The 25,727-nt window shown below is 35.7% G+C and overlaps 1 protein-coding gene across 6 annotated transcripts in view; it reads right to left on the bottom strand.

Moving 5' to 3' along the window:
- Positions 1–23,981, bottom strand: part of LOC101261780 (golgin candidate 6-like) — a 30,876-nt gene extending 6,895 nt beyond the window's left edge. For 2 of the 6 annotated variants that reach the window (XM_069293864.1, XM_069293862.1), the window contains exons 1-17: positions 23,491–23,885; positions 23,221–23,276; positions 23,021–23,073; positions 9,838–9,954; positions 5,803–5,927; positions 5,625–5,677; positions 4,580–4,726; positions 4,419–4,492; positions 4,261–4,333; positions 4,135–4,188; positions 3,934–4,029; positions 3,188–3,238; positions 3,022–3,108; positions 2,741–2,854; positions 2,587–2,658; positions 2,131–2,316; positions 1,846–1,949 (exon numbers count right to left, since the gene is read on the bottom strand). In XM_069293864.1, the coding sequence (XP_069149965.1) occupies positions 1,846–1,949; positions 2,131–2,316; positions 2,587–2,658; positions 2,741–2,854; positions 3,022–3,108; positions 3,188–3,238; positions 3,934–4,029; positions 4,135–4,188; positions 4,261–4,333; positions 4,419–4,492; positions 4,580–4,726; positions 5,625–5,677; positions 5,803–5,927; positions 9,838–9,954; positions 23,021–23,073; positions 23,221–23,244 (1,430 nt within the window). In that variant the 5' untranslated portion in view covers positions 23,245–23,276; positions 23,491–23,885. Of the gene's footprint in view, positions 1–1,845; positions 1,950–2,130; positions 2,317–2,586; positions 2,659–2,740; positions 2,855–3,021; positions 3,109–3,187; positions 3,239–3,933; positions 4,030–4,134; positions 4,189–4,260; positions 4,334–4,418; positions 4,493–4,579; positions 4,727–5,624; positions 5,678–5,802; positions 5,928–9,837; positions 9,955–20,940; positions 21,097–23,020; positions 23,074–23,220; positions 23,277–23,490 lie in introns of all 6 variants that reach the window. The other 4 variants (XM_069293866.1, XM_069293863.1, XM_069293865.1 and 1 more) reach the window with 4 other exon arrangements.
- Between the last annotated feature and the right edge of the window lie 1,746 nt (positions 23,982–25,727).

Raw genomic sequence — 25,727 nt, 5'->3', positions numbered from 1 at the left:
ATATTGCAAAGGTAACCCTAAAATTCTTACCCAGGTCGAGCTTTATGTACCCCTCTCGCTTTTCGTACCTATTGTCGGATTCCACCATTGGAGGGTATCTGGCTTATTTCTCCACTCCTAGTCTCTTTCGATCACTTGCTCTGCTGTAACCCTAAGTGCAAACTCAATTAAGAAGAGCCCATTGCCCATTTCATAAATGTTCAGACTGTGTGTCTGTTTCCATAGTCGCTTGGCCCATCCCCTGACTTCTGCAAGAGTCGTTTCTCCGACTCTAGGTTCAAAGGCACCCACCAAACTCCTCTTTAGCACTTCACTGTGCTCCTCTGGACCATCTTTAACAAAGATTCTATCTCCCTGCAGGTATACCTTCTCCTTTTCAGCAGCTTTTGACCCTTTGTTAGCCCATTTAATGCTTCTTAGAACTGTAGCGTATGGAATGTCCCTGTTCACTAGCCTATGAGTCCCCAAGCTCATTGACTTTTTGTGACTATTAATGAATCTCCCCACCTTTTCTGCAATGCTCAACCACCCTGAATTGAATGCTAGTTCAGGTATGATAATTACTCCCCTCCTCCTGCCTCTCACATTTATTAGAGTGATGTAGCTACCGTATTTATTGTAGTTCCTAGAGCAAAAAACTTCTGAGAAACTGTCTTTCTTCTTCCATCTCTTCACCATGTTCCCCCTTTGTAGTGATGCCTCCCGCCATGTTTGCACGATCCATTCCCTTGTCTTCTCATTGAAAGTTGTTCTCGTAACGAATTTCCTATTCCTCTCAGTCCAATCATACCAAGCTCTTATCGTGCCAAGTGTTCTTGAGATGTCGTAGGCTTTGAATCCAACTGCAAAATAAATAATGTCTTCCATCGATTGCAAAGGGGGGGGGGGAGAAATAAGCCAGTTACCCTCCTGGTTAGGACATTCCTCAATTTTTGTGTCTGGGAGCTTTTTTCACTTTTTCAAGAAGTCACTCAAACCCTTTTGATTACTGCTTTTTCTTCTATTTTGCTGCCTTGCCAAAGAAAATCTCTTCTTAATCAATCAATTCTTTTTTTGACCTCTTCGGATAATGGAAAGATAAACATTATGTACGTAGGAAGAGCATCTAAAACTGAATTAATGAGAGTCAATCTCCCACCTAGGGAAGATATTGAGATTTCCACCTTGACAATTTTGTCACACCTTCCTACAACATCATTCCAAATTTCTACAAAAATAATTTTTACCCACCAATGGCATCCCCAAATAAATTGGAGGAAGAGCTCCCACCTGACAACCAAGGTTACCTGCTAGAGATAGCAAATTTGGAATGTCATTAACTGGATAAAGCAAGCTTTTTTGCCAGTTAATATGTAAACTTGACAGCTTCAAAAATGGTTAGGATGGCTCTGAGATGTCTGTTTTGATCACATCAGCTTCACAGAATACTAGAGAGTCATCGGCATACAACAACTGAGATATTTCCATTCCTTCAATGGCATTTGGTTGAGATCCAAAGCCTTTGATCAAACCATTCAACTGTGCAACCTTGATCATATCATATGACTAAGTCCTTCCATGACTATCAAGAATAGAAAAGGTGGCAACCCCTTTAAGATTGAAAAGAACTCTCAGGTCCACCAAAAATCAATACTGAGAATTTGACATTAGAAATGCAAAACCATTTATTAATACTGAGACCTTGCATTTCTAATGGAAATTGGTATGTTTATTTTTTATTTTGAATTTGTACGTGTATTTATAGGATGATCAGCGGTAATTTGTGGACACCTTATTCAATGAGAAGACATTTCAAATACTCTTTAAGAAAAACTAGGAAGTAAGACTTCCAAAAACATAAGTTACCTTCCAAATGACATGTTAATATCATTCTCAACAGGGGCATGAATCATTGACTGTAGCTGCAGAATTACAGTAGACAGCAGCATTGTCTGGCCATCCGGATTTCGCTGCACCGATCACACAAAACATGCTTTTAAAGATGGTATATTCCAAGAAAGCATAACACACAACTAGAAACCTAACAAAGGAGATAGTAAAGGAAGCTCTGTTAAACGATATCTAAAATCACTCTGAAAGCATAACATACAACTGCTTGAAATATCTAACCATTACAGTTAAGATGCCAACCTGACAAAAGTTCTTAAAAAGATAGTCAGCTGCCATGAATTCTTGCTTACTAGAAGTGCGCAAAACCATCTGGAAGACAGATTTCAAAGCAGGCTCTAAATCTGGTTCCTCTCCGAACCTTTTGCTTGCAAGTTCTTTGAGATTCTTGGGGTGATCCGCTATCAAATCACCAATGCAATGAAGTGCCTGACATCGACAAAAGCCGCTTTAAAGATAAAGGTACAAGAATCAACTAGCTTTATTAGCATCTATACTGACCAATGTTTACTACATTATAATGTAAATGGAATTCAAAGTAGAGAAGCCGTAGTAACTGGCATATCTCCTCACCCCCTAATACTCTCTTTTCTTTTATTTTGCCTACCCAACTATTAAGGATGCAGAAAGAAACCAAGAAAGTTGATTAATAGAAAACAAAATCATCTACTTGAAGGCATCAAGAACTAGTTAACTCACCGTACACCGCACTGCAACTGGAGCACATTGACTCTCAACACCTAACATGAAGAGATAGTCCAAGACCTTTTCCTAAAATATCAATCAGATAATTAGGTAAGTAACGCAATAATCCAAAACATAAGCAGTTCTCACATTGGTAGAAAGAACAAACCTGAACCAAGACTGTTTTATTAGTCAGCTTATCTGAATCTCGGGTAGGATCCGTTTCTGGGGCGCCCGTGATAAGCAAATTAATGATTTCTAGAACACAAAGTACAATTGTTGTCTACTGGCATTTAAGGCAAAGAAATGAGAAAAGACCAGTAAGGCTTAGCTACATAAGAAAGTCATATCAGCAGCACATTATATTTACATACATACATACATATATATATATATATATATATATATATATATAATGAAACAGCAAAACAAATGGATTATGTGTTTAACCATATCTGATGAAAAACTGTAGGTCGCCTTTCTCAGCTTCAGAACTGATAGCAACTTATCAAAGCCGATTGCCTCTCTTAGTGCTGCCTACAATAGGCTCAGAGTAAGTACTAGGAAAATTAAAATTATATGAGTAATGAACAATAAGAGGCACCCAAGCAGCAACCTGATTCGATGCACTACAATGGAGGAGATTGCTCAGCAGTATAAGACAGTCCTGAAGAATTCCCAAAGTAAAAGCGACAAAAGATTTCAGATAAATGTTCAATAACAATGCAGTGATCAGAAATAATCTACTTTGATATGCTTTTCCTTGAGCTGAGGGTCTATTAGAAACAACCTCTCTACCTCCCAAGGTAGGGGAAAGGTCTGGGCATTACTGTGTATGTTGTTGTACTATCCGTATATACCACATTTTCTACGAACCCAGATGTAAGTGCACTTGTAAACATGTATAGGGAATTTCTAGAAACCATAAATTAGAAATATTTACAATAAGGAATGATGGTGATTGAATGCCAGAAATAGGTAAGAACAAGACGGAAGTTCTGCTCTGAAAATCAATGGAAAAGGTAAAAAGGCAAGATAATGACAGACTACAGAAGTTCATAACCTTTGAAAAAATTCCAGAATGATTTAGCCAGTAATAAGAGTTGCTTAGTTACAAAGTATTTATACCAAAATCAGCATGAATTTAAGTGAAGAACCCAAAATATTTCAATGACAGTTGTAGTGAATTGAGCACCTGATGACTGAAAAATCATTTTTACGGCTCCCTCCAGAAAATTCGCTGGATTGTTTTGTTAACGGAAGAGATGGGAATGCAACATCAGAGTCATCTAAGTTTCCAATCTCACTACTGTTCTACAAAATATATTTTAGACTTAAGCTTAAGAGCACACTTGTCCAAACCTGCACAACAACTCCTCCTTCTAAACCTCCCTCATCTTCTATAATGCTGAATATCTTTACAAAAGCACCTTCAAAGGCTAGAAGTTCTTGAATTTCCTGAAAATTTTAAAGGAGTTGAGCCAAAATCTAAGCAGGAAGTATGTAAAATTTGAAGATTAACACAGAAAGAGGCAGCCCCCAAGGAAAGGAAGGAGCACTCACTTCAGCCTCACAGTTCAAGAAAGTCAGAAATGTCATTGCCTCATTTCGTAAGAGCTTCAAGACATGCAAAAATTAGAATCCCATGAAAACCAAGAGCATAGTAATTTTATCATTTCTAGTTCATACCTTACAATCGTCGTTAAGAAAATTCAGAAGCTGTTTGATACCACTGGGAATGCTACATATAACTTCCAGTAACCTGAATATTATTTAAGCATGTTGTCTCCTCAAAATGTGTTTAAAAAGAATACTTGAAACAATATGTAGTGGAAGTATAAACATACTTTTGTGGAGATTTATTTAGGGGGGGCATCAAAAGTTGAAGCGTAGCGTATCGTACATGGATATCCTCATGTGACTGCCAGAGTAATTAGTCAACCAATTGCAAGGAGATTACTAACCATACATCTAAAACAAGCAAGAATAATAGCAATAACATGCTTACCAACAAACTTAAGAGAATAGAAATATTCTCTTTTTCGCTTAAGAGCAAGTTACTATTTATCAAATTCGGCGGAACCTCATCTGAAGGCCCTTTTGCATAATTTGTTGGAGTTACAGCCATCAAAAGAGTTTCCAGAGCATTCCGGACCTTCAAGCACCCAATATGAGTAACTTTTAGTACTAGGTAAGACGAGGAAGGTAATAATGTTTCATAAAATGTACATCAACTGACAAAAAGGTAAGATTTTATCATTTGCCACCAATGGAGAAAAAGGACCACACAGTTTGATCAATGACACAAATACAGTCCACAGCAATAACGAAAAGATCTCAATGGAATTAGGAATTTGAAAATTATGTTAACTGTACTTCTCTAATTGGCTGTTCGACTTGGAAACTGATATGGAAAGTCAAAAATAACATATACAGTTGATTGCTTTACAAGGCTGTTCGCAAAAGAGGCAGTCTTTCACTAAGTCCCTCACCGGTCCTCATATTAATTATATTTGTAACAAGCTCGATGCATATAACTTGTATGTACCAGCTTAAGAGAGTGTTGGAATAGGAATAATATATCGAATCCTACTTGAAAAAGGATTGTAATGTAGTGTCTATAAATAGGGTCTCGGTGTCATAATGGAGATAAACAATTCAATAATATGATATTTTTTATAATTCTCACATCTTCCTTGTAAAACCATTAAAGAGACATGTGTCCACAAGAAATCATCACCAGCAGAGTAGGTAATGAAATTTAGTGACCGATGATAACATTAGTCTATCACAGAAATCGTATTGATTTCACTCAGACCATCAATATGTTAACTCGAGTCAAAATTAAAGCGATCATTGGTACCACAAAAGCAATAGCACTGTACCAGACATCATAAAAAGACAAGAAGTTTCTACAAAATATAGCTTGAACTTTCATCCCAATAATACACAGAATGCAGAAGATCGACTAAAATAACTTTTTTTTAAGAAAAGCCCCACTAAAATAACATTAACATATCTTAGTTCTAAAATTGACAACAAAGCAATTGTACCATCTGAACATCATTGGGCTTCTCCTTTAAGATGCTCAATATCACATGGAATCCTGCAAGAAATAAAATGATTAAATGAACACCATTATATGATGGCGAAGAAAAAATGGAACGAAATTCGCATGCAGATAACAAGATATATATATATATATATACATACACACACATACATACTAACCCGTTTCTCCAAAGGCCATTTGTCCAGTACTACTCCAGACAGCAAACACAAGTTCAACTATAGCAGTTTTCTTCTCCTCAACCAGCAAAGTCTTGCTAATCTGGTCAAGCAAACGTTTGACATGCCTATTGGTAAAGAAAGCAATATTAATTAAGCATGCTAGACAAGTTGGACTAAACTGCGACATAGAAATTTTGTTGTCCTAACTAAAAAAAAAGCAAATAGCAGCACAGGATAATCAGCTGGACAATCTAAGGGAAAAAAATTATTTCCAGAATCACAGTGTCTTAAACATTTCTCAATTCTAGCAAGAAGACCTTTCTTCAACCCATACTGGAAACAGAACTGCATACAATCTCTATTTAACCATCTAGAAATATGATTAGAAAAAGTATTTTCCTGAATTCAAAGTGAATAAATACAGACCAGAATCTATTTTCCTCCCAGGAAGTGGATCATTTATGTCATTATCTTTTCTTTGTAAGGTTATTTATTTTGAAAGGGTTTTCTTGATAACCGGAAAATCCTTCAAGATGAGTGGCAACTTCTTGAAACTTGAACAATAATGGGTCCATCCCTCTACCTTTCTTCACTTATATACCAAGCATCCGTCAGAGTTTTTTACCACTAAACCAAAGTCCTGGAGGTTTATTTTTATTATTATTTTCTATTGAGAGGGGGGAGGGGAAGAGATGGGATCCCCATAAAATCATCAACACTTCCTGAATAGAACTTCTACAACATGTTGAGTCATCAATTAAGGGAATAGTGCTGCTCCAAGCCCAAGGATTCTCTTAGTTGTCATATACATCCAAAACCAAAGGTCTAAGAACAAACCCGGCTTCAAAATTCAAATACACCTTGGGACTGAATATGCCCTATGTACATATACATGTTGTTTCTCAGGTATGAGTTCTCGTTTTCTTTAAAAGTTATAGGCAATCTTCGTCTTATGAGCTAGTTTTTAAGATCGCGTTGGATGTATGGTAAACTTCCTTCACATGGTATCAAAGCAAGACCTAGCCATGTTATTGTGTTTCCCAATGTTGGACCCCAAAAGTAGATTATCCATCTTTAGTTAGGTAACCCTAGGCGTGCCTGAGGGTGTTCGAGACTCACATTGGTTAAGGGTATGGGTTTTTATCTCCTTATATGACTTATGGCAATTCTCAACTCATGAGCAAGTTTTATAGGTTAAGATAGGTCAAAAGGTCCGTATCTTTGACATGTATGTGTGTATATACACAATTACGCCTTAGTACCAAAAAAGTTGGGATCGGCTACATGAATCCGCATTTCTTCATTTAAGCTCATATCATATCATCATCATAATGGATAATATAAAACTAAAAATATATGTTAAAAATATATATAATGTATATAAGTAATAATAAGAAAAGTTCAACACGAGTCAAAAACCTATCCACAACTAGTAGTTATTACCAATATGGATTTTTTTTTCATATTGTACCGTATCTTTAGACAAGTCTATATTCATACTGAGCATTTCAGGTCTTTGGAGACTACTTCCTTCCATGTAATTTTAGTCTACCTATCCCAATTTAACACATTCACTTATCACAAGTCTTAAACCTATGGACTGGTACATCTATACGTCCACGGAGAACATGCTCTCAAGCGACCTCACATCTTATCCTCAACATGTGCTACTTGCACCTTTCTGCGAATGTAGTTATTTCTAATTTTTCATAATCAAACATCAATCTAGGCATCCGCAACACAATCTTGTGGATATGCTTAACAACCCAACATTCCTACTACCATATAATATAGTCGATCTCTCTTTTTTTTTTATAATGGTAACTCTAATATAGTCAATCTTATAACTGCATTATAGAACTTACCTTTCACTTTGGTAGGTATCATTCAATCACATAACACTCCAATTGTGTTCTATATTCTAGACATCCAATTTTAATCCTATGAGTAACATCTTCATATATGATTAATTTTCTCAAAATGACGAGCCTAGATATCTAAATTATTGTATTTTGGCACAGCAACCCCTTCTAGTTTCACCTCCACTTCCCTTCTCTCGTGATGACTATATCTGCTATGCATGTATTCAGTCTTACTTCTACTTATCTAAAATCGATTGGGAAGTCTCACCAGAAGTCCTTATGGAAGATTAAGGCCCCTACTAAAATCAAATGTTTCACTTGGTTGGTGGTTAGAAGGGCTTGTCTCACTAAAGAAGGGAAGGATACTTGTACCTAGATATTTTTTATGCAATGAAATTGGGTTAACAAATAACCATATGTCAAATTTACTGCTCAGCTATGGCATCCATTCTTTACTCCCACCAAAATAGAGTGGAGAATGCTTGAGCACACATAGGTGATCTGCTGAGCTGTTGGATCAGAAGAGGTGACACCAAAAGCCAGAAGAAGTGGTGGTGGATGATACCCTAAGTTGCTCAGACTCGAGTGCGGGTATCCAAGACGGATGTGAATCCGTGAGTCGGATTCAACAAAATCTAAATTTTAAGATTCGTGGGTGCGAATACAGTATGGATACGAATACCGGGATACGGCTAAATTTTTTTTAATATTATAAAAATAAGGGAAAATACATCAAATTCCCCCTGAACTTGATAGCAGAACTCACTTTAGTACTTTAACTATACGAGTGTTTAAATACCCCCTTAACAATTCTGAACTAATTAAATACCACCCTAAGAGCTGACGTGGCAAAGTGAGTACTCACTTTCCTCAAAATGCGTGAAATAAAAAAAAAACTAAAGGTAAAAAAAATCATACACATGGCACTTTTTTATTGGCCATTATCTAACTAATACATTTTAATTTTTTTTACAAGTTAAAGTTAAAAGAAAATGAAATTTCTTGTTTAGAAGTAAATGAAATTTGTGGGTTTAATTTTTTTTGTTCTCTTTATTTTGGTGTCTTCCCAAATGTCTTTTTCCCCATTGAAGCACTCTTATACCTTTCTTTTTTCATATTAAATTTTTTCCTTTATCTTCATCTTCATCCCTCGCCTCATCCGTCTTTCATTAATCATGAAAATTCAACACCCAATTCATATTATTGAATGCAAACTTTCATGATTTCTAAGTAACCTATTTTGAATTATATTAGTTGTGATGCAAAAAAATGTGGGTCTATCAAATTTTTTACACAATCTTCATTTTTCATTTAAGTTGTTAAGAAAAAATAATTTTAAAAAAAATATGATTCTTCAATGGAAAAATTTGTCGGGGAGAAACGGTTCCAAGAAGAAAAAGTAAGTATTTGATGAATGTTGAATAAGAAAACAACCATTGAAGGTTGAAAATTCGGGGAATAAAAAGCTAGTGAAGGTTGAAAATGGTGAAAATCAAGAAAGAAAGAAAGAGGGGGGTTGAAGAAGATGTGGCAATTTGATTTTAAAATGTATTTTTATTGAATTGATTAGTGTAATGAATTTAAGAAACAAAAAAGGTGAATATGTAAAAAAAAATAAAAATTACGTGGTGCTTGCATGGCTGTGACGTGGTGCATACATGGATATGATGTGGCAGGTGAGAGTGGTATTCTACTCTCAGTGTTGTATTTAATATAGTTAAAAGATGTTACGGGGATATTTAAACGCACGTGTAGTTAAAGTACTAAAGTAAGTTTTGCTACCAATTTCAGGGGGGATATGATGTATTTTCCCTAAAACTAAAGTTATGTACATATATATACATACACACTAAACAACTGCATAATTATAATGTATTTCATAAAAAAGTACACTTATTTCAAGAAATCCTTTGTTTCTGCCACTTAGAGTTCTTTATCAAGAAACACTGAAAAAACCCTAACTTTTCCCTCCTTTACTTTTTCAAGAAAAGCTTTCTTTTTTTCTCTTCTTCATATTTTTCAAGCCGGAAACTTATTTTCTCTTCTTTCATCTCTTCTTTGTACTTTTTCAAGCTTTACCCTCTTTATGTCGCCAAAAACTAATTCTCTACTTTCTTCTGTACTTTTTCAAGCTTCGTCCTCTTAACGTCGCCGAAAACTGATTTTTTCTTACCCAAATCTTTTCTCAGCTTCGGTCGAAGTGTACAGATCGGATTGACCGAATTCGACACACACCTCGCACTCGCACCGGCACACGCACCCGCGCCAATTTCGCGTCGAGAGGGTTTTCCTGCAAATATGAAGAGTCTACGCAACATAGATGATACCTTTAGTACATTTGGTGGACAGTGTGAAAGAAAAGAAATTGGAGATGCTTTGAAGACAAGGTTTCATTCACGATGTAAAATGGAGTTGTCTAGTCACATTATTTTTGGTGTAACGAGATATGTATAGAGGAAATGGATGATTTTGTCGTTTTCTTAGAAGCTTTGTAAATCTAGGCTCTATTTTCTCTTCTTGTAAAAAGTTTTTGAAGGTGACCAGCATCCCTTAATGCTGACGAATACAATAGTACTTCTGTAAAAAAAAATAAGGTGTTTCGCGAATGGAAGCCTAATCACATCGTAGGATGTAAATTAACAGGTTTAATAGGCAAATTGAAAAAGTGGAATAACATGAACTTTGGAAGTCAAAAGAATGCAAAAGAAAAGAAATGCTCCCAAGCACTTTTTTTGAAGCTCCCTTAGGGGCTGACTAGGAAAGTGTTTCTCAGATTCCGGCAGACCTTCGCCGAAAATCTTTCTTTCCTTCCCTTCTCTGGCAGAACTTCGCCGAAAATCTTTCTTTCCTTCCCTTCTATACTCTCCTCTCCCCTCCCCTTCATTCTTACTTCTCTTTCCTTTCCTTCTCACTATCTTCTCTCTCTGATCCTTTTTTAATTTCCACTCTTGTTATTGTTATGGAGAATAGACTATATTTCAGGTCCCTGGGGAAGTCTTATGATATCACGAAATCAAGAACCATTTCAGACACTTGGTTCGATTGGGTAGAGGGTTTGAAAATATCGATCAAAAGAAAGGTGGCATGCAGAAATGTATCGAAAGAACATTTACAGTGATGATAGAAATGTACTATAAAGTGGAGAACTTTATAAATAGGAAAACAGAAAATCAAAGAACATTTATTACATCTGGGGATATGATGCAAAATAACCTCAATGGTAGGGTAAGTTACAAAGAAGCTCTACAAGAAAGTAAATGGTCTAGGAAGAATATCGAAAAGCCACGACAACTATCTTCAAGTTGGGAAGACAACGAGCAGTTGCGTAGGTGTCTTGTTGGCAGATTCATCTAAGGATAGGAGACTCCCACTCGAAATGAAATCAGGATTTGGGTGCAACAAATCTGGAAAGGTGCTCCTAACACCTTAGTTTTTTATTTGAATGGCTTCGAATTTCTCTTTGAATCCAAACCAAGAAGGCTGCGGAGCATGTTATCATGGGGGATTGGAGACGACAAGGAGCCAATCTGTAATTAGATTAGCGGTCTCCAACAAAAGGTGCTTTCCATGAAAGTACAAGATTCGATTGTTTTGGATTAGGGCTCTTGGTCTCCCTCTTCACCTCTGCATAAAGATTTCATGAAGGAGATAGGAGATGCCTGTGCAGGATGGTTGGAAAACAAGGAAGAAACAAAGCTAAAAAACCATCTGAGATGGGTGAGAATTCGAGTTCAAGGACCCAAGGAAATTTTTCGTCCGACGAAGGTCGAGTTGTCAGATGGCAAGCTGATTTTCGCTTTACCAATCTGGTGTGAATATTTGGCGACATTCAAACCGGTGATGGAGTCGGAAATAGATTATCGAGGTGACAACAAGAAGTCAAAGGAGAAAGTAGAGGCTAGCAATGTCTCTGATGATGACAGACTTAGTGAACATGGGAAAGAGTAAAAAAAGTATAGGCCAATTATCTCTGATGATAGCAGACCTAGTAGATAAGGGAAAGGAAAGGAGAAAGTACAGGAGATGTATGTTAAAACCAATGGTTACAAGAATGAGGCAAAGTCTTTTCAAACTTCCCATAAAGAAAGTAAAGAGGGGTCCCACTTGGAGCTGTTGAATGGAAGGCCTATTTTAGGTGGGTCTGCTGTCTGGATAAATGAAAAGGAGACTCAAATACTTTGAGCCTTAAAAGCCCAAACATTTAACTGAGCCTTTTGTTGATTTTCAACCTTTTTTGGTTCTTATTCTTTCAATTCCCTTGACCATTTCACCATAGTTGGTGACATATTTTTACGCATGCCAGAGGACTCGATGCAGATCGCGAACTTTTCTAGCAATGAAAAGGTAGGGGGTAAGGAGATACACAACATGGAGGTGGAAAGTTTTGATGGTGATGAGTTGGTGGAATTGTCGGGAGAGCAGATGAAGTTTTTTCACGAACCTCGACCCTTAGCAATTTATGACAGTATATCTAAGGAGGGTTTTGAGTCCCAAGCAACGCTGAGATTTCACATAAATTTAGTCAAATTAAGCCAAATATTTGGGGTGTGTACAGAGGGATATGAAAGAGAATTCTTCTCATTAGTAAGTTGAATGGGGCAAAAACCCACAATGGAGGAACAAAGCAACAGTGACAATAATAGCAACACAGCAAACCAATCACTAAAGAGTTGAGGAATCTCATTTTCAATATGAAATTCAAAGAGGGGGAGCCTAGGAGTAGAGGGAGAAGATTATAATTGTGGAACAATGATGGTAAAAAAAAATTCTTGGAATGTAAGAGGTTAAAGAACGAAGAGACGAGAGATTTAGTCAAAAACCTGATTAATCAATGAGAGGGAGATGTCTATATTCTTTTGGAAACTAAACGAAAAGGACAATTTTAGTAGTTTAATTCACAACATTTGGAACAGAACAACAGATGGTTGAGTGAACTTCATGTAGAGGCACAAGGGTCTAGTGGAGGTATTTTAATCATGTGGGATAAAAGAATATGAAAGGGGGTTCTAGTGGAAACAGGATCACAATGCATTTCTTGTAAATTTTCAAACCAAAATCAAGAATTTTCCTGGTTTTCGACAGCACTTTATGCTAAGTACAAGAAAATAGAGAGGAATTTTTTTTGGGTGAATTGGGTGCTATGAGAAGTCTGTGTGAAGGTCCTTGGGTAATGTGGGGGGGGGGGGGGGACCTTCAATTTTATTAGATACCCGGCAGAAGGAATCAATTGCTTTTAGATTAACGGTGCTATAACTGACTTTTCTAAACGCATTAAGGAATTGGAATAGTAGACCCCCTTTTTTTTTGGAGGGTCTTACACTTAAAAAGGAGAGGGGAAGGGCACCAAACAACTTCCAGAGTTGATAGATTTCTCTATAGCTCATATTGGGAGGAACAGTTCACTTTTATCAAGCAATCTACAATGTCAACGTTAGGATCTGACCACAACCCAATTCTACTTACATGTGGAAATCTAAATTTCAAGAAGTCCTACTTCAAATTCGAAAATTGGAAGATGAGAGTGGAAGGATTCAAGGAAGAGGTGAAATTTTGGTGGCAGTCTTTTGTAATAACTGGAACCCAGGTTTTCTTTTGGCAGAAAAGCTGAAACCTTTGAAAGGAAAGATGAAGGAATGGAGCAAGAATAATAGAAAAAAATGTAAAGCACAAAAGGAGGAGATTATGGAGGAGTAGGCCAAATAGGAAGTTGTACATGAATAAGGAGTTCTCACAGAGGAGATCCAACAAAAAACAAATTTGGCTTTCACTTATGAGCCAGTAGCTAAGAATAAAGAAACGGAAAAGGGCCTAAAATACCCTCGAAGTATAGGAAATGGTACAAAACTACCCTCCATCCACCTATTGGCTCCAAAATGCCCTTTTGACCCACCTATTGGCTCCAAAATACCCTTGTCATCCACCTTTGGGTTCAAAATCGACCACTTATTTAACGATTTCAAATTTAAACCATTTGAATAATTTCTTAAAATACTTGGCGCTCAACAATTTGATATCATATCATTTATAAACCAACACACTACCCACCCATTACTAATTAAACCTCACCCAATTAATAAATCAATTCTAATATCAAAATCGCCCTAAACACTACTAAAACACGACGAAATTACAAATTCCTGAAAATGACATTCAAAATTATTCGAGTTTGAATTGAAACTCCAATTAAATTTAGGTTGAACCGCTTATTTAGGAAGACACTTTCAATATGATTCTCTTTCAACCTTAAATTCGAATTTTATGATTAAAGATAAAGAAGTAGTACATCCCGAATTAATTCATGCATTTTTTTTAAATATAATTGGGAAAAGGGTCATAAATAGCCCCCAACTTTAATTTTTTGTTTAATTTACCCTTGCCATTAAAATGAAGTTAATTTTACCCCTCGCGTTACTAATTTCACCAAATTTATCCCTCATTTAACGGATTGACCCAAATGTTTTTTAAAAACCCCTATTCCTTATTTTAACCCAATAACCCAACCCATTTAAAGTAACCCATCCCCATTCTCCACATCTCTTTTACCCATTTAACAAACATGGTGCTCATCTAACTGTTCAAGAGCACCTAGAAGATGGATCGTAATTAAGGTGGTAGTTCAAATAGTTGAGTTATTTGAGTCTTTAAAGGAGCATCCACAATATCAAAATGAAACTACTACTATTGTCCACATAGTTACTGTAGAGTTTGATGATGATGATGATGAGTTAGAGGAGAATCAACACAACAAAGATATGGTCAATTCTGGTGACTATTTGCAGCAAAATATGCCAAGACAGATCCCACAAGAGACTTGAATCAAGAACATATATGTGGCTAGTTTATAAACTTTGCTTTTTACTGAGTTGCAGGTTATGATTTGTCTTCATTTCTTAGTTGTAGCACTGTATATAAAACTTTTTGGAGAATGTTAGTCATTTTACTTCTTACTTCTTTAGGTCTCTATACGATCCATCTTCTAGGTGCTCCTGAACGGTCAGATGAGCACCATGTTTGTTAAATGGGTAAAGGAGATGTGGAGAATGGGGATGGTTTAATTTAAATGGGTTGGGTTATTGGGTTAAAATAAGGAATGGGATTTTTTTAAAAATATTCGGGTCAATTTGGGTCAATCCGTTAAGTGGAGGGTAAATTTGGTAAAATTAGTAACGGGAGGGGTAAAATTAACTCCATTTAAACGACGAGGATAAATTCAAACAATAAATTAAAGTTGGGGTATTTTTGACCCTTTTCCCAATATAATTTAATAAATATTTATTATTTGTTTTAAATAATAAAACTTTAATACATTCTTTTTAAAAAAGTTATCTATTAAGTAAAATCACATAATTGAGACGAGTGAATAATTAAGATGAACATAGTCAGACTTTTAAGTTTATCGATAATTTTTAATTAAACACTCGAATTATAATATGTTTTGATTGAGGACTTCTACGTATGATAATCTACTTCTATAGACATTTTTGCTTCAAATTTTTAGAATTAGCAGTAGTTTTTCATTGTTGTATTAGTAATGAGTCGGGTTTATTAATTGGGTGTGGTTTAATTAGTAACCGTTGGGTAGTAGATTGATTTATAAATTATATTAATAAGTTAAATTATAACAAATAGTTGAGTCATGTATTAAAAAATATTAAATAGTTTAAATTTTAAATCGTTCAATAAGTGATCAATTTTGAAACCAAAGGTGGATGAGAAGGGTATTTTGGAGTCAATAGGTGGATAAGAAGAAATAAGATGGAGACAAAGATCAAGAATCTAGTGGCTAAAGTAGGGGGATAAAAATACTAAGTTTTTTTCCTAGAGTAGCTACTTCTCATAAGAGGTATAATTCCATTGAGTCTCTACTGGTGGATGGATGCAGTACGTATGACCCCTCTGTCATTAAAGAGACCATTAAAAAGCTTCTACCAAAATTTGTACACGGTTTTGAAAGAGTGGAGGCCTGAGCTACAATTACATGGGATCACAACCATTACTGTGGAGAAGCAGATAGAACTAGAGGGTCCTTTTGAGTCCTTTTGAAGAAGAAGAGATCTTAGGCTGCTTAAAGCTTTGTGTTATGGAGAAAGCACCTGGACCTGATGGTTTCCCCATGTCCTTTTACTTGTCTTTTTGGGAGATCCTAAAAGAGAATATAATAAAGGCTATACAAGAATTCTAGGCTAGACAGATTCCGTAGAAAAGCTTTAGTGTTATTCTGTAGCACTCATCCCAAGAAAGCCAGTGCTGTTGAACTTAGACTTTCAGACCAATAAGACTGATTCAGTCTTACTGGAGTTTACAAGGTGATCGCAAAACTACAGGCAGAAAGACTGAAAAAACTAATTGATAAGCTTGTCAACAATGGAAGCAGTTCTCATTGCAAGTGAGTGTGGATTCCAAATTGAAAGGAAACATTTCAGGGGTAACGTGCAAGCTGGACATTGAAAAAGCATATGATCATGTAAATTGGGGTTTCCTACTAAACACCTTCAGACAAATGGATTTTGGAGAAAGATGGGTGGCATGGATAAAATTTTGCATAAGCACGGTGAGATTCTCCATTCTTGTAAATGGAGAACCGGTGAGTTCTTTCTCTTCAGGAAGGGGAATCAGACAAGGTGATCCTCTTTCACCCTTTCTATTTATCCTGGTAATTGAGGGATTTGATAGTTTGATAAGGATTGCTACTCAAAACAGGTGGATCAGAGGTTTCCAAACTAGTGAAAACAATGGTGATATTCAAGAGATCTTCCATCTACTCTATGCAGATGACACTGTGATTTTCAATGAGTCATAGGAGGAGCAATTTAGATTCATCAAACTAATATTGTTGTTCTTTGAAGCTTGTACATGTTTGAAAGTTAACTAGGGAAAAAACAGTTTATATCCTATTAAGGATGAGACAAACATCAAAAGTCTAGCTGACATTTTGGGTTGCGGAGTGGGAAATTGCCCACAACTTATTCGGGTATTATGAAATACATACAAAGATTTGAAGATATGGGACAACATATTTGAGAAGTTTGAAAAGAGACTAGCTAGATGGAAGGCTCAATACATTTCTTTTGGTGGCAGACACATTCGTATCAACTCCGTTTTAGACTCTCTCCCAACATATGGTAGGTCTCTTTACACTATACCGGCAGAAGTGGTTAAGAAATTGGACAAACTAGGAGGGATTTCCTTTGGCATGGTTGCAAAGAGTACAAAGGATACATGGTCCAGTGGGCGACAGTTTTGCATAGAAAAGATAAAGGTACATGGTCAAGTGGGCGACAGTTTTGCATAGAAAAGATAAAGGTATCTTAAGCATAAGAGCAATTTTTTATCAAACGATTGAGGAGATATACTAAGAAGAGGCAAGCTTTGTGGAAAGATTTGGTTAAATGTAAATATGGGGAGGATGGATTTTGGTGTAGTGACATAAGCACGGATGCTTATGGAGCGGGGTTTAAAGAGCTATTAGAAACTTATGGCCCAAGTTAGAAGCAAATTTACATATCAAGGTGGGGATGGCAGGACAACTAGATTCTGGAGGGATGTATGGATCAAACAAACCCCCCCCCCGAAACACATGTTTCCTTGTCTATTTTGTGCACTGATTGCCGGACAGTACAAGGTTGAAATATCTATTTCAGAAGAAAACTAAATGATTGGGAAGTTGAGAGAGTATGCCAAATTGTTGGAGGAAGTGGGTGATTTTGCAGGCACTTATACTGACAATGATGTTGTTAGATGGTCACACAGTAAGGATGGGATCTTCATTGTTGGTAGGGCATATAAAAAGGAGTGCAACTCGCAAAGTTGCAGATACCAAAGTTCATGGAAAAATATCCGGAGGACTGCAGCACCAACAAAAGTTAAATGCTATACTTGGTTGGTCATTAGAAAGGCATGCTTGACACTTGAAGTCTTGAGGAAGAAAAGAAAGATCATACTTATGTGGTGCACTTTATGTGGAAAGACGGGGAATAGTAATAGTCACCTATTCTTATATTGTACTTTCACAACACAAATATGGTCCATGTTTCTCAACTTTTTAAAAGTGAAATGGACTATGCCCGAACATATCAGGAAAGGATATGGCAAGAGCTAGAAGACCTGGTGGATTTTGATTCCACACTGCATTTGGTGGACAGTGTGGAAGGAGAGGAATAGTAGGAATTTCGAAGATATATACAATTCCATTCACAAGGTTAAATGGAATTGCATTGTATCTCTATATTATTTGTGTAAAGAGATAGGATTAGGGGATCCAGATTAACTTCTAGAATTCTTAAGATCTTTGTAAGTACTATGTTTTTTGTTCTTTTCTAATTTTCTAAAGGTCCCAACATATCCTTAATGTTGAAGAATACAATGTTTACCATTTCTCAAAATCGAAGAATGCATGAGGTCCAAATATTGAGAGATTGGCCATTCTAGATACAGTAATGGAGAGCAGGATTTTAACAAAATCAGAGACAGCTTTGAAGTCAACTCTTCTAATGGATTATGAAAGGCACTTAAAAATGAAGAGATGGCATGGAGACAAAGATCAAGGGCACTTTGGTTGAAAGAGGGAACCACAAATACCAAATTTTTCCACAGTGTGGCTAATGCACATAAAAGAAGCAATAATATTTGACCAGCTGATGATTGAGGATGAACCTTGTGAATCAAAGGGGAGATTATTGGGTTCTGTCAATAGTTATAATCAGAAAAAACACAGGTTGGAGACCTTCAATTAACTTGATCAATTGTCCAATGTAATGTTGTAAAAGGCGCTCGCCTTTCACCTTTGGCGATAAGGCAAGGCACTTTTGCCTATTTGCCTCGAGGCGAGTTGAAAATGGCGACCTTTGGCGACAAGGCTCGCGCCACCTTTTTTATTTGTTTTAAAGATCTAGTTTATAATAAAAAGCCAAAATTAGGGGTTTTAGGGGTATTTTTGCAAACATTCCACATTTGCAATTGTCTACTCTTTTCCTCAGTCACGAACCCTTCGTGTTTGCCTATTTTATGCAAACACCGACTTCGCGACTTTCTTCTTCAACTGACTTCGCAACTACTGCTCCTTTGCTGCTTCATGGCAGCAGATAGGTACATTTCTTCTTCTTCAGCTCTTATTTTCTAATTCTTCTCTTTTCTTCTTCTTCTTTACTATTCTTAACACTCTGTTTTTAGTGTGATAATGAACATGGTTGTTCACTCACTCGGTGCTTTGTTCACTATTTGATTTAAAATTTAAACATTTGCTAATATATGTTACTACTATTAAGATTTTGGATATTTATATGTGCAATTAAAATTTTTAATTTTTGGTATTAATTGGCGCCTTAATTCAAAAAGGCAAGCGCCTCGCGCTCACCTCTCACCGTCCAAAACATTGGTCCATTGATTACATAAGGGGAAAGAGAAGATCTACAAGGGGAGTTTGAAGAACACGATGATCCTTCGTCTCTTTTTCTCTATATCATATTCATGGAGGGTCTAAATTACATGATAAAGCTGGCTAGGAATAATGAATGTCTAAGAGGTTTTGAGGTAGTCACAAACCAAATCCCAAGTTTAAATGCCAACATAGAAGTCACACACCTCCAATATGTTGATAATACCTTAATCTTTTGTGATGCTAGAGAAAGGCAATTACTGATAGTGAGATCAATTTTTGTGTTTTTTCAGGGAGTTTCTGGACTTCATATCATCGGGAGGAAAAGCCAGTTGTTCCCAATCAATAAAGTCCGTTGGAGTCATCTGAAATTCTAGAGGGGAAGTAGGCTCTCTGCCTACTATGTACCTAGGTGTGCCTCAAGGTGCCAAGTCAAAGGTCATGAGCATAGGAAACTCACTGATTGAAAAGTGTGAGAAGTTAACTATATGGAAATCTCAGTACATCTCTTTAGGTGGCGGAGCTACTCTCATTAATTCAGTTTTGGATGCTCTACCAACCTATACGATGTTTATCTTTCCCATTCATGATGGAGTGAAAGAAATGTTAGACGAGATTAGGAGAGATTTTCTTTGGAAATGGAGTGAGGAAAAGGACTCTATTGTCTGAGACATGGTCAAATGAAACGAGGTTATTTGGGGAAATAAACAAGGGGGGTAGGGGTAGGAGTAAGGAATCTGAAAATACAAAGCAAAGCACTTAGGTTGAAGTGGTTATGGAGATACTCACAAAAGCCTTAATCATACTGGAGTAAAGTAATTAAAGCTAAATATAGAGATAAGAATAAATGGATGACAAATGAGGTATCTACACCCTATGATATAAGTCTATGTAGGTCTATCAAAATCTTTTGGCCTTCTTCAATAAATAACACAATCGTGAGGGTAGGTAATGGAAGTAAGACCGCTTTTTGGGAGGACAAATAGTTGGGACATGCTAGTTTAAAACCTTTCCCCTAAGATGTATGTGTTGGCAGTACATCACAAAAGAGTGTAGCTAACAGTTGGACACAACAAGGATGGGACATCCAGAAGGAAATTTAATGAGTGGGAAATTGAAACAATCACAAAAAATTTCAAAGCTCTAACAGAGTTCAAAGGGGCAATGAATCAGGCTGATAGACTATGGTGGACAAAGATAGACAAGGCATGTTTAAGGTGAACTCAACATACAAGCTTTTAACAAAGGTGGCCAACAACCACCACAATGGCCATGGAAACAGATTTGGAAAACAAAAATCTCCTTCAAAGTGGCATGTTTTACTTGATCACTCGCAATAGAAGTAGTCCTAAAACAAGAAATCTCAAAATAAGGAAGTTATATATGTGCTAGATATGCAGTTTGTGTGGAGAAAAGGATGAGGCAGTCAGCCATTTGTTGTTACAATGCAAGATAACTACCCAACTTTAGAGGATTTTTATCAGCCTCAGGGTTTTGGACTATGCCTAACAGAATCACCTACCTCCTCTACAGTTGGGAAAAGGTAGGTGGGGGAGCTTCAGACAGAGATAGATGGAGGATCGTGTCAGTATTTGGTCGACAATCTAGAAAGAGAGAAATACTAGATGTTTTAAGAGCAAAAATTGTGAACTTCAGAAGATCAAACTGGATTGTATCAAACTTTTTTGTTTCTGGTACAAACAAATGTAGCTAGATTGAGTCAATTATTGAGATCATTGGCTTTATTTAGATTTTAGATTCAGATATTTTAGTTTGTTGATAAGTTGTAATTATGGTTTTCAGTATAACCCATGTACTTGTTTCAGTCAATACATACGAATGTTACTTTGTTTAAAAAACAAAAGGTGTTTCTCATAATTCAAGCTTTTAGTTGACACTCACTATTTCATCAATTCACAATATCATAAGCAAATAGCATACACCATGGGACCTCCTCTTGTATAGTGTTGGTAAGCTCATCCATAATAGGTAAACACGTAGAGACTCAATGATGATCCCTCATGTAAACCCACGGTTATGGGAACTCCTATGTATCATCTACAAAAAAAATTCATACATATCAGTTATGGCATTTATATATTTAATATGAGTTCCATTCTTCTTCGACACCCACTTAAGAACATCACGTGATACTTTATCATACGTTTTCTCTATATCAATAAACATTAAACACCATGTATAAGTCTTTTTTTCTTTTCATGCTAGATTTACACAAGTCTTTTTAGTAAGAATATAGCCTTTGTTATAGATCTACAATAGGCATAAATCTAAATTGATTTTCTTTCACTCTTGTTGTGTAACTAAGTCTATGTTCTATCACTCTTTCCCAAACTTTCATCATATGACTCGTGAGTTAGATTTCATGATAGTTTCAATGATTCTGAATCTCTCCTTTGACCTTATAAAGTGATTCAAGGAAACTCTTCCTCCATTCATTGGGCATCCTACCACTTCTTAGTATAGCATTGAATAGCTTGGTAAGCATTCCACTGCTAAAACTCCCAGGCACTTCCAAACCTCTATACGGATACTATCAGGGCCAAAGGGTTTTATAATCCGCATATTTTTCATGACATCCATTACCTGACATCTTAAGCCAACAGGTGTAGCTAAAGTTTCTGCCATTCACAGATATGTGTAGATCAGCATATATATAACCTTTTATTTTCACAAATACATATGCACAACAACGCTACATGTGTGCCTCTGCGTTAAACAAGACAAAAATCAACTATGTCTATACTATTAAACTCTTACATTTATTTAATGATCAACAATTGTTCTATTGAGCTCAAACTTCTTTTATAATCTACTATTGAATACCCATTATTTGTTTAAGAGCTTGTTTACATTGACTTATTTTAAGTATTATTAAGCCGAAGTAGTTGTTAAGCACTTTTATAGTGTTGGGGGTAAAATAAAGAAGTGCTTTTAAACACTTTTTTTTAAGCCAAAAAGACAAAGTAAGTCAAAAGAACCCCAATGAAGCAGGCTTTAAATAGCAACCACAAACTCTAGAAAAAGGTAATACAAGAAGGAAAAAAAAGATCCATCAAATAATCCAAAGCATTATGTAAGCGTTGCAAAATCAAGATCCATCTTAGGGTATGCTGACTTTTTGAGCATCAAACTTCAAAGTTTTCTGTATCGGACTTTTGGTAGCTAAAAACAAAGAAATTGTCATTGAAGTTCTGACTGTTGACTGCCAGAATTTTCATGCCTCATTTGATGGTCAACTGTTAGAGAAACTTTAGGCTCGTTGTGGTAATTCTTTGGATAAGTATAGTTCTTTTAGGCATATCAAAGTGATTTAATTGTACTAGTTAGTTACAATTTTCATTTATGTACTTGGTGGACGATTAGTCCCCTTTAACTCTTCTGCAATTTATCTAAATACTATGTTTTCTCATTGCATTAAGACTAATGATGAAATTAAAAAGATGAACAGGAATTCAGGGGAAACAAAGAAGAAATCCCACCCGAAAGGACATGCAAACACATACACAGGTAAGTGACAAGCGTAGGATGAACAAAGAGAGGAAATTCTCTTGTATATTTTTTGTTTCAATTTCAACATATTTTCCTGCCATAATTTCTCACGCATAGGGAATACACTTACAGAAGCTACCACCTGGCTAAGGGCCTCATTGGCACATTTTGGAAATTTTCTCGAGTACTAGACATCCATTCTCCATATTAACTTTACTAATACATTTTAAATCAAATTATTCTTTAGTTGTTTTCAGGAGTACAAATTTTTCAAATAGTTAAGTATCATCCAAATGTTGAGGACTCATATAGCCAATAGCTGGCCTCAACTGATTTATGATTGAGTGAGCAGTTATTTTTGTTTTCAGGTGCACCAATTGTTCATCACATATACAACAACAATTCATAAAAGCACATCGAAATTTAGCCTGTTAGAACTGTCGATAGAAGAATTGATCAAACAAAAACTTACCTATCTTCACTTGAACCCGAGTTTGCATCACCGGACACCTTTTCATCTATATACTGCAAAAGAAAACATATCAATCAAGTCAATCACACCTAGCTACACATTATCAAAATATTGTTCATCAGCCATCCATAATATATTTCCGAGCTCCTATATTTCCCTTGAAAATAAAAAAGCACCCATTTGAGGAAAACAAAATATACCAGATTCTCCGCAACTGAACCCATCCGTCTATTAGCTGATCCAGTTTCCTTAAATTCTGGAATACAATGGAAAACAAAATCCCCTTGTTAACAATAGGGGCAAATTCAAATCTAAAATTCAAAAAGTTGACCAGAAATTGAAATTAGTTTCAATCAATTTCTATGAAATTCAAAACTATAAAGACTATTATATTTTCCATAAAATCAACGAGAAGAAACTATACAAAGCTCAAAAAAAGAAAAATAATTTTCTCCGAGATGGTGGCTCACCGGAGTTAGGCGGTTGAGTTGACAATGGAGAGAGACTGAAGGAGATATTGAGTGGAGGCAGCACTGGCGGTGGTCGTCGAAGTCGGAGGTGCAGGGTGGGGTTTTTCTCGAAGGAGAGGAGAGAGACTAGAAGAACGGGTTTTCCGTTCTCAATCCTCCGACTAGCGAAGTAGGAGGCGGAGGGTCGTGAGGTACAGAGGCGGAGAGTCGTGAGGGACAGAGGAAGCGAGGTGCAGTGGTTCCGCCGTAGCTGGTGGTTCGCGGGAGAGAGAGGAGTTGTAAGGTGAGCGATTATTTGGAGGGATTTAACTGGATTTACGGATTTGGGGAAAATAATTGGATTTAGGGATTTGGGAAGAAAATTGAACCAAATGTGTCATTGAAGTTTTTTAATCGAGTACTGGTGACTATTTTTTATTATATTATAAAAAGGAAAAAAATCCAAATTACTCTTTAATTTTGTTTTATTGGTTGATTTTATCACTGTCGATAAAAGAAAATTATTTTTTTCTTTATTGTCAATAAATTTAACAATATATCCCTCTTTGGATGAGAAATCTCAAATCATTTAACATACCCAATTTTACTTAAATTATTCAATTTTAATTCGATCCAACCCACTTAATAATACAATTTTTTTTTAACCCAGATCAACTTTGAAATCTATGGCTGCGCAGTACAAATTACAGTGCTAGCTAGCTTAGCACTCAAAGAGAGGTATGTACAAGAGGAAATGTATCTATTTCATGTGTTGATGTTGCAACGTATTAGTTGGTGTTTAATTTATTGGTATTGTTGGTATTCTTAATCTTGTTGGGTGCTATTGATATTCTTTGTTTCATTGGTGTTTTTGATATACTTGATTTTGTTGATGTTGTTGTATTGTACAGTAATTGTTTAATTTGTTGGTGTTCTTAATATTCTTGATTTTATTGTGGATATTCTTTTTTGTTTATATTTTTGATATTTTTTGTTTCGTTGGTGGTATTAGTATATTGATAAAAACGTTAAATTAATATTGTTTAACTAGTGATATAGTTTGTGGTGTTTTTGATGTTCTTGATTTTGTTGGTGTTGTTGGTGATAGTGATAAAAACACGTGTTGTAAAAAATAATTAATATAATGTTATTTTCAATAGATGATTTATTTGTTACAACGGATGGATAATCTTGTAATGACTCAGTAAGTCATTTTTGGAAGTTTTAAATATTAGTGTAATTTGAGTTAATATATCGATAGTTAGTGAACTAAAGTGATCATTTAATAATACTCTATACATCATGAGTTAAAGTGAATTAAATTGTTTAGGGTTTGTCACATTTAATACATAATCATTTTATTAATTAAATAACATACAGAGAAAGAGAAAAGGGTCGGAGAATTTTACCTGTAGACAACGAAGGCAGCCAGCCGCAAGATCTTTATCAGGTAAATCAGTAATATGTCTGATTCATATAGTGGCTTATGTATATGTTAACAAGTATTACTACCTTGTTAGTTGTGAAAGAAAATACAAAAATTGAAGAGAAAAAATGTTGAAATAAAGTCACTGGTGTATGTATTGAAATTGGGGCTTAGTTGAGGCATCAAATTATTTATTATTATTATGATAATATTAATAATGGGTATAATAAATTGAAGTTGGGCATTGTGAAGCCATATGATGATGTTACATCATTTTGGCGGCTTTTAAAATTCAAGGGAATAAGAAAAGAAAAAAATGTTAATTTTCATTATAAGTTAGTGGGTGCAGTGTTGTTAAATTGGTGGCTGATTTGAGAAGTAATGATAGGTGAAACGACGGATGTTAATGATTATAATAATCACTGGGAAAAACTTGATATATAGGTAGGTATAGGTTGATGATATATATATTTTTCATTAATGTGATACTTGGTCAGTCCCTATTTTGCGTTAGTTTTAAGAATTGAGGGATAACTTTTAAAAATTTAGATTTGACCTTAGACTTGGAACTTGAGAAATATGATAGCTGAAATGTTAGTTTGCATCAAGATTATGGATTTGATCATAAATTTGGGTGAATTATTAGGTTAAGATCAAACAGATAATAATGTGGGTTGTTAGTTCCAAAACCTTATTGTGAATTTATATACTTGAATAGATTGCATCGATTTGGAAGCTCAAAGGAAGGGAAGAATCAAGTCCCAGAGTAATTATAAGGCAAGTGGATTTCTAAACTCTTGTTAAGCGTATGAAATTCGTGTATTTTCTTGTG

This window comes from Solanum lycopersicum, chromosome 2, assembly GCF_036512215.1.
Source record: "Solanum lycopersicum chromosome 2, SLM_r2.1".
In the NCBI taxonomy this organism is placed as follows: domain Eukaryota; kingdom Viridiplantae; phylum Streptophyta; class Magnoliopsida; order Solanales; family Solanaceae; genus Solanum; species Solanum lycopersicum.
This window is presented reverse-complemented; position numbering and strand designations above follow the sequence as displayed.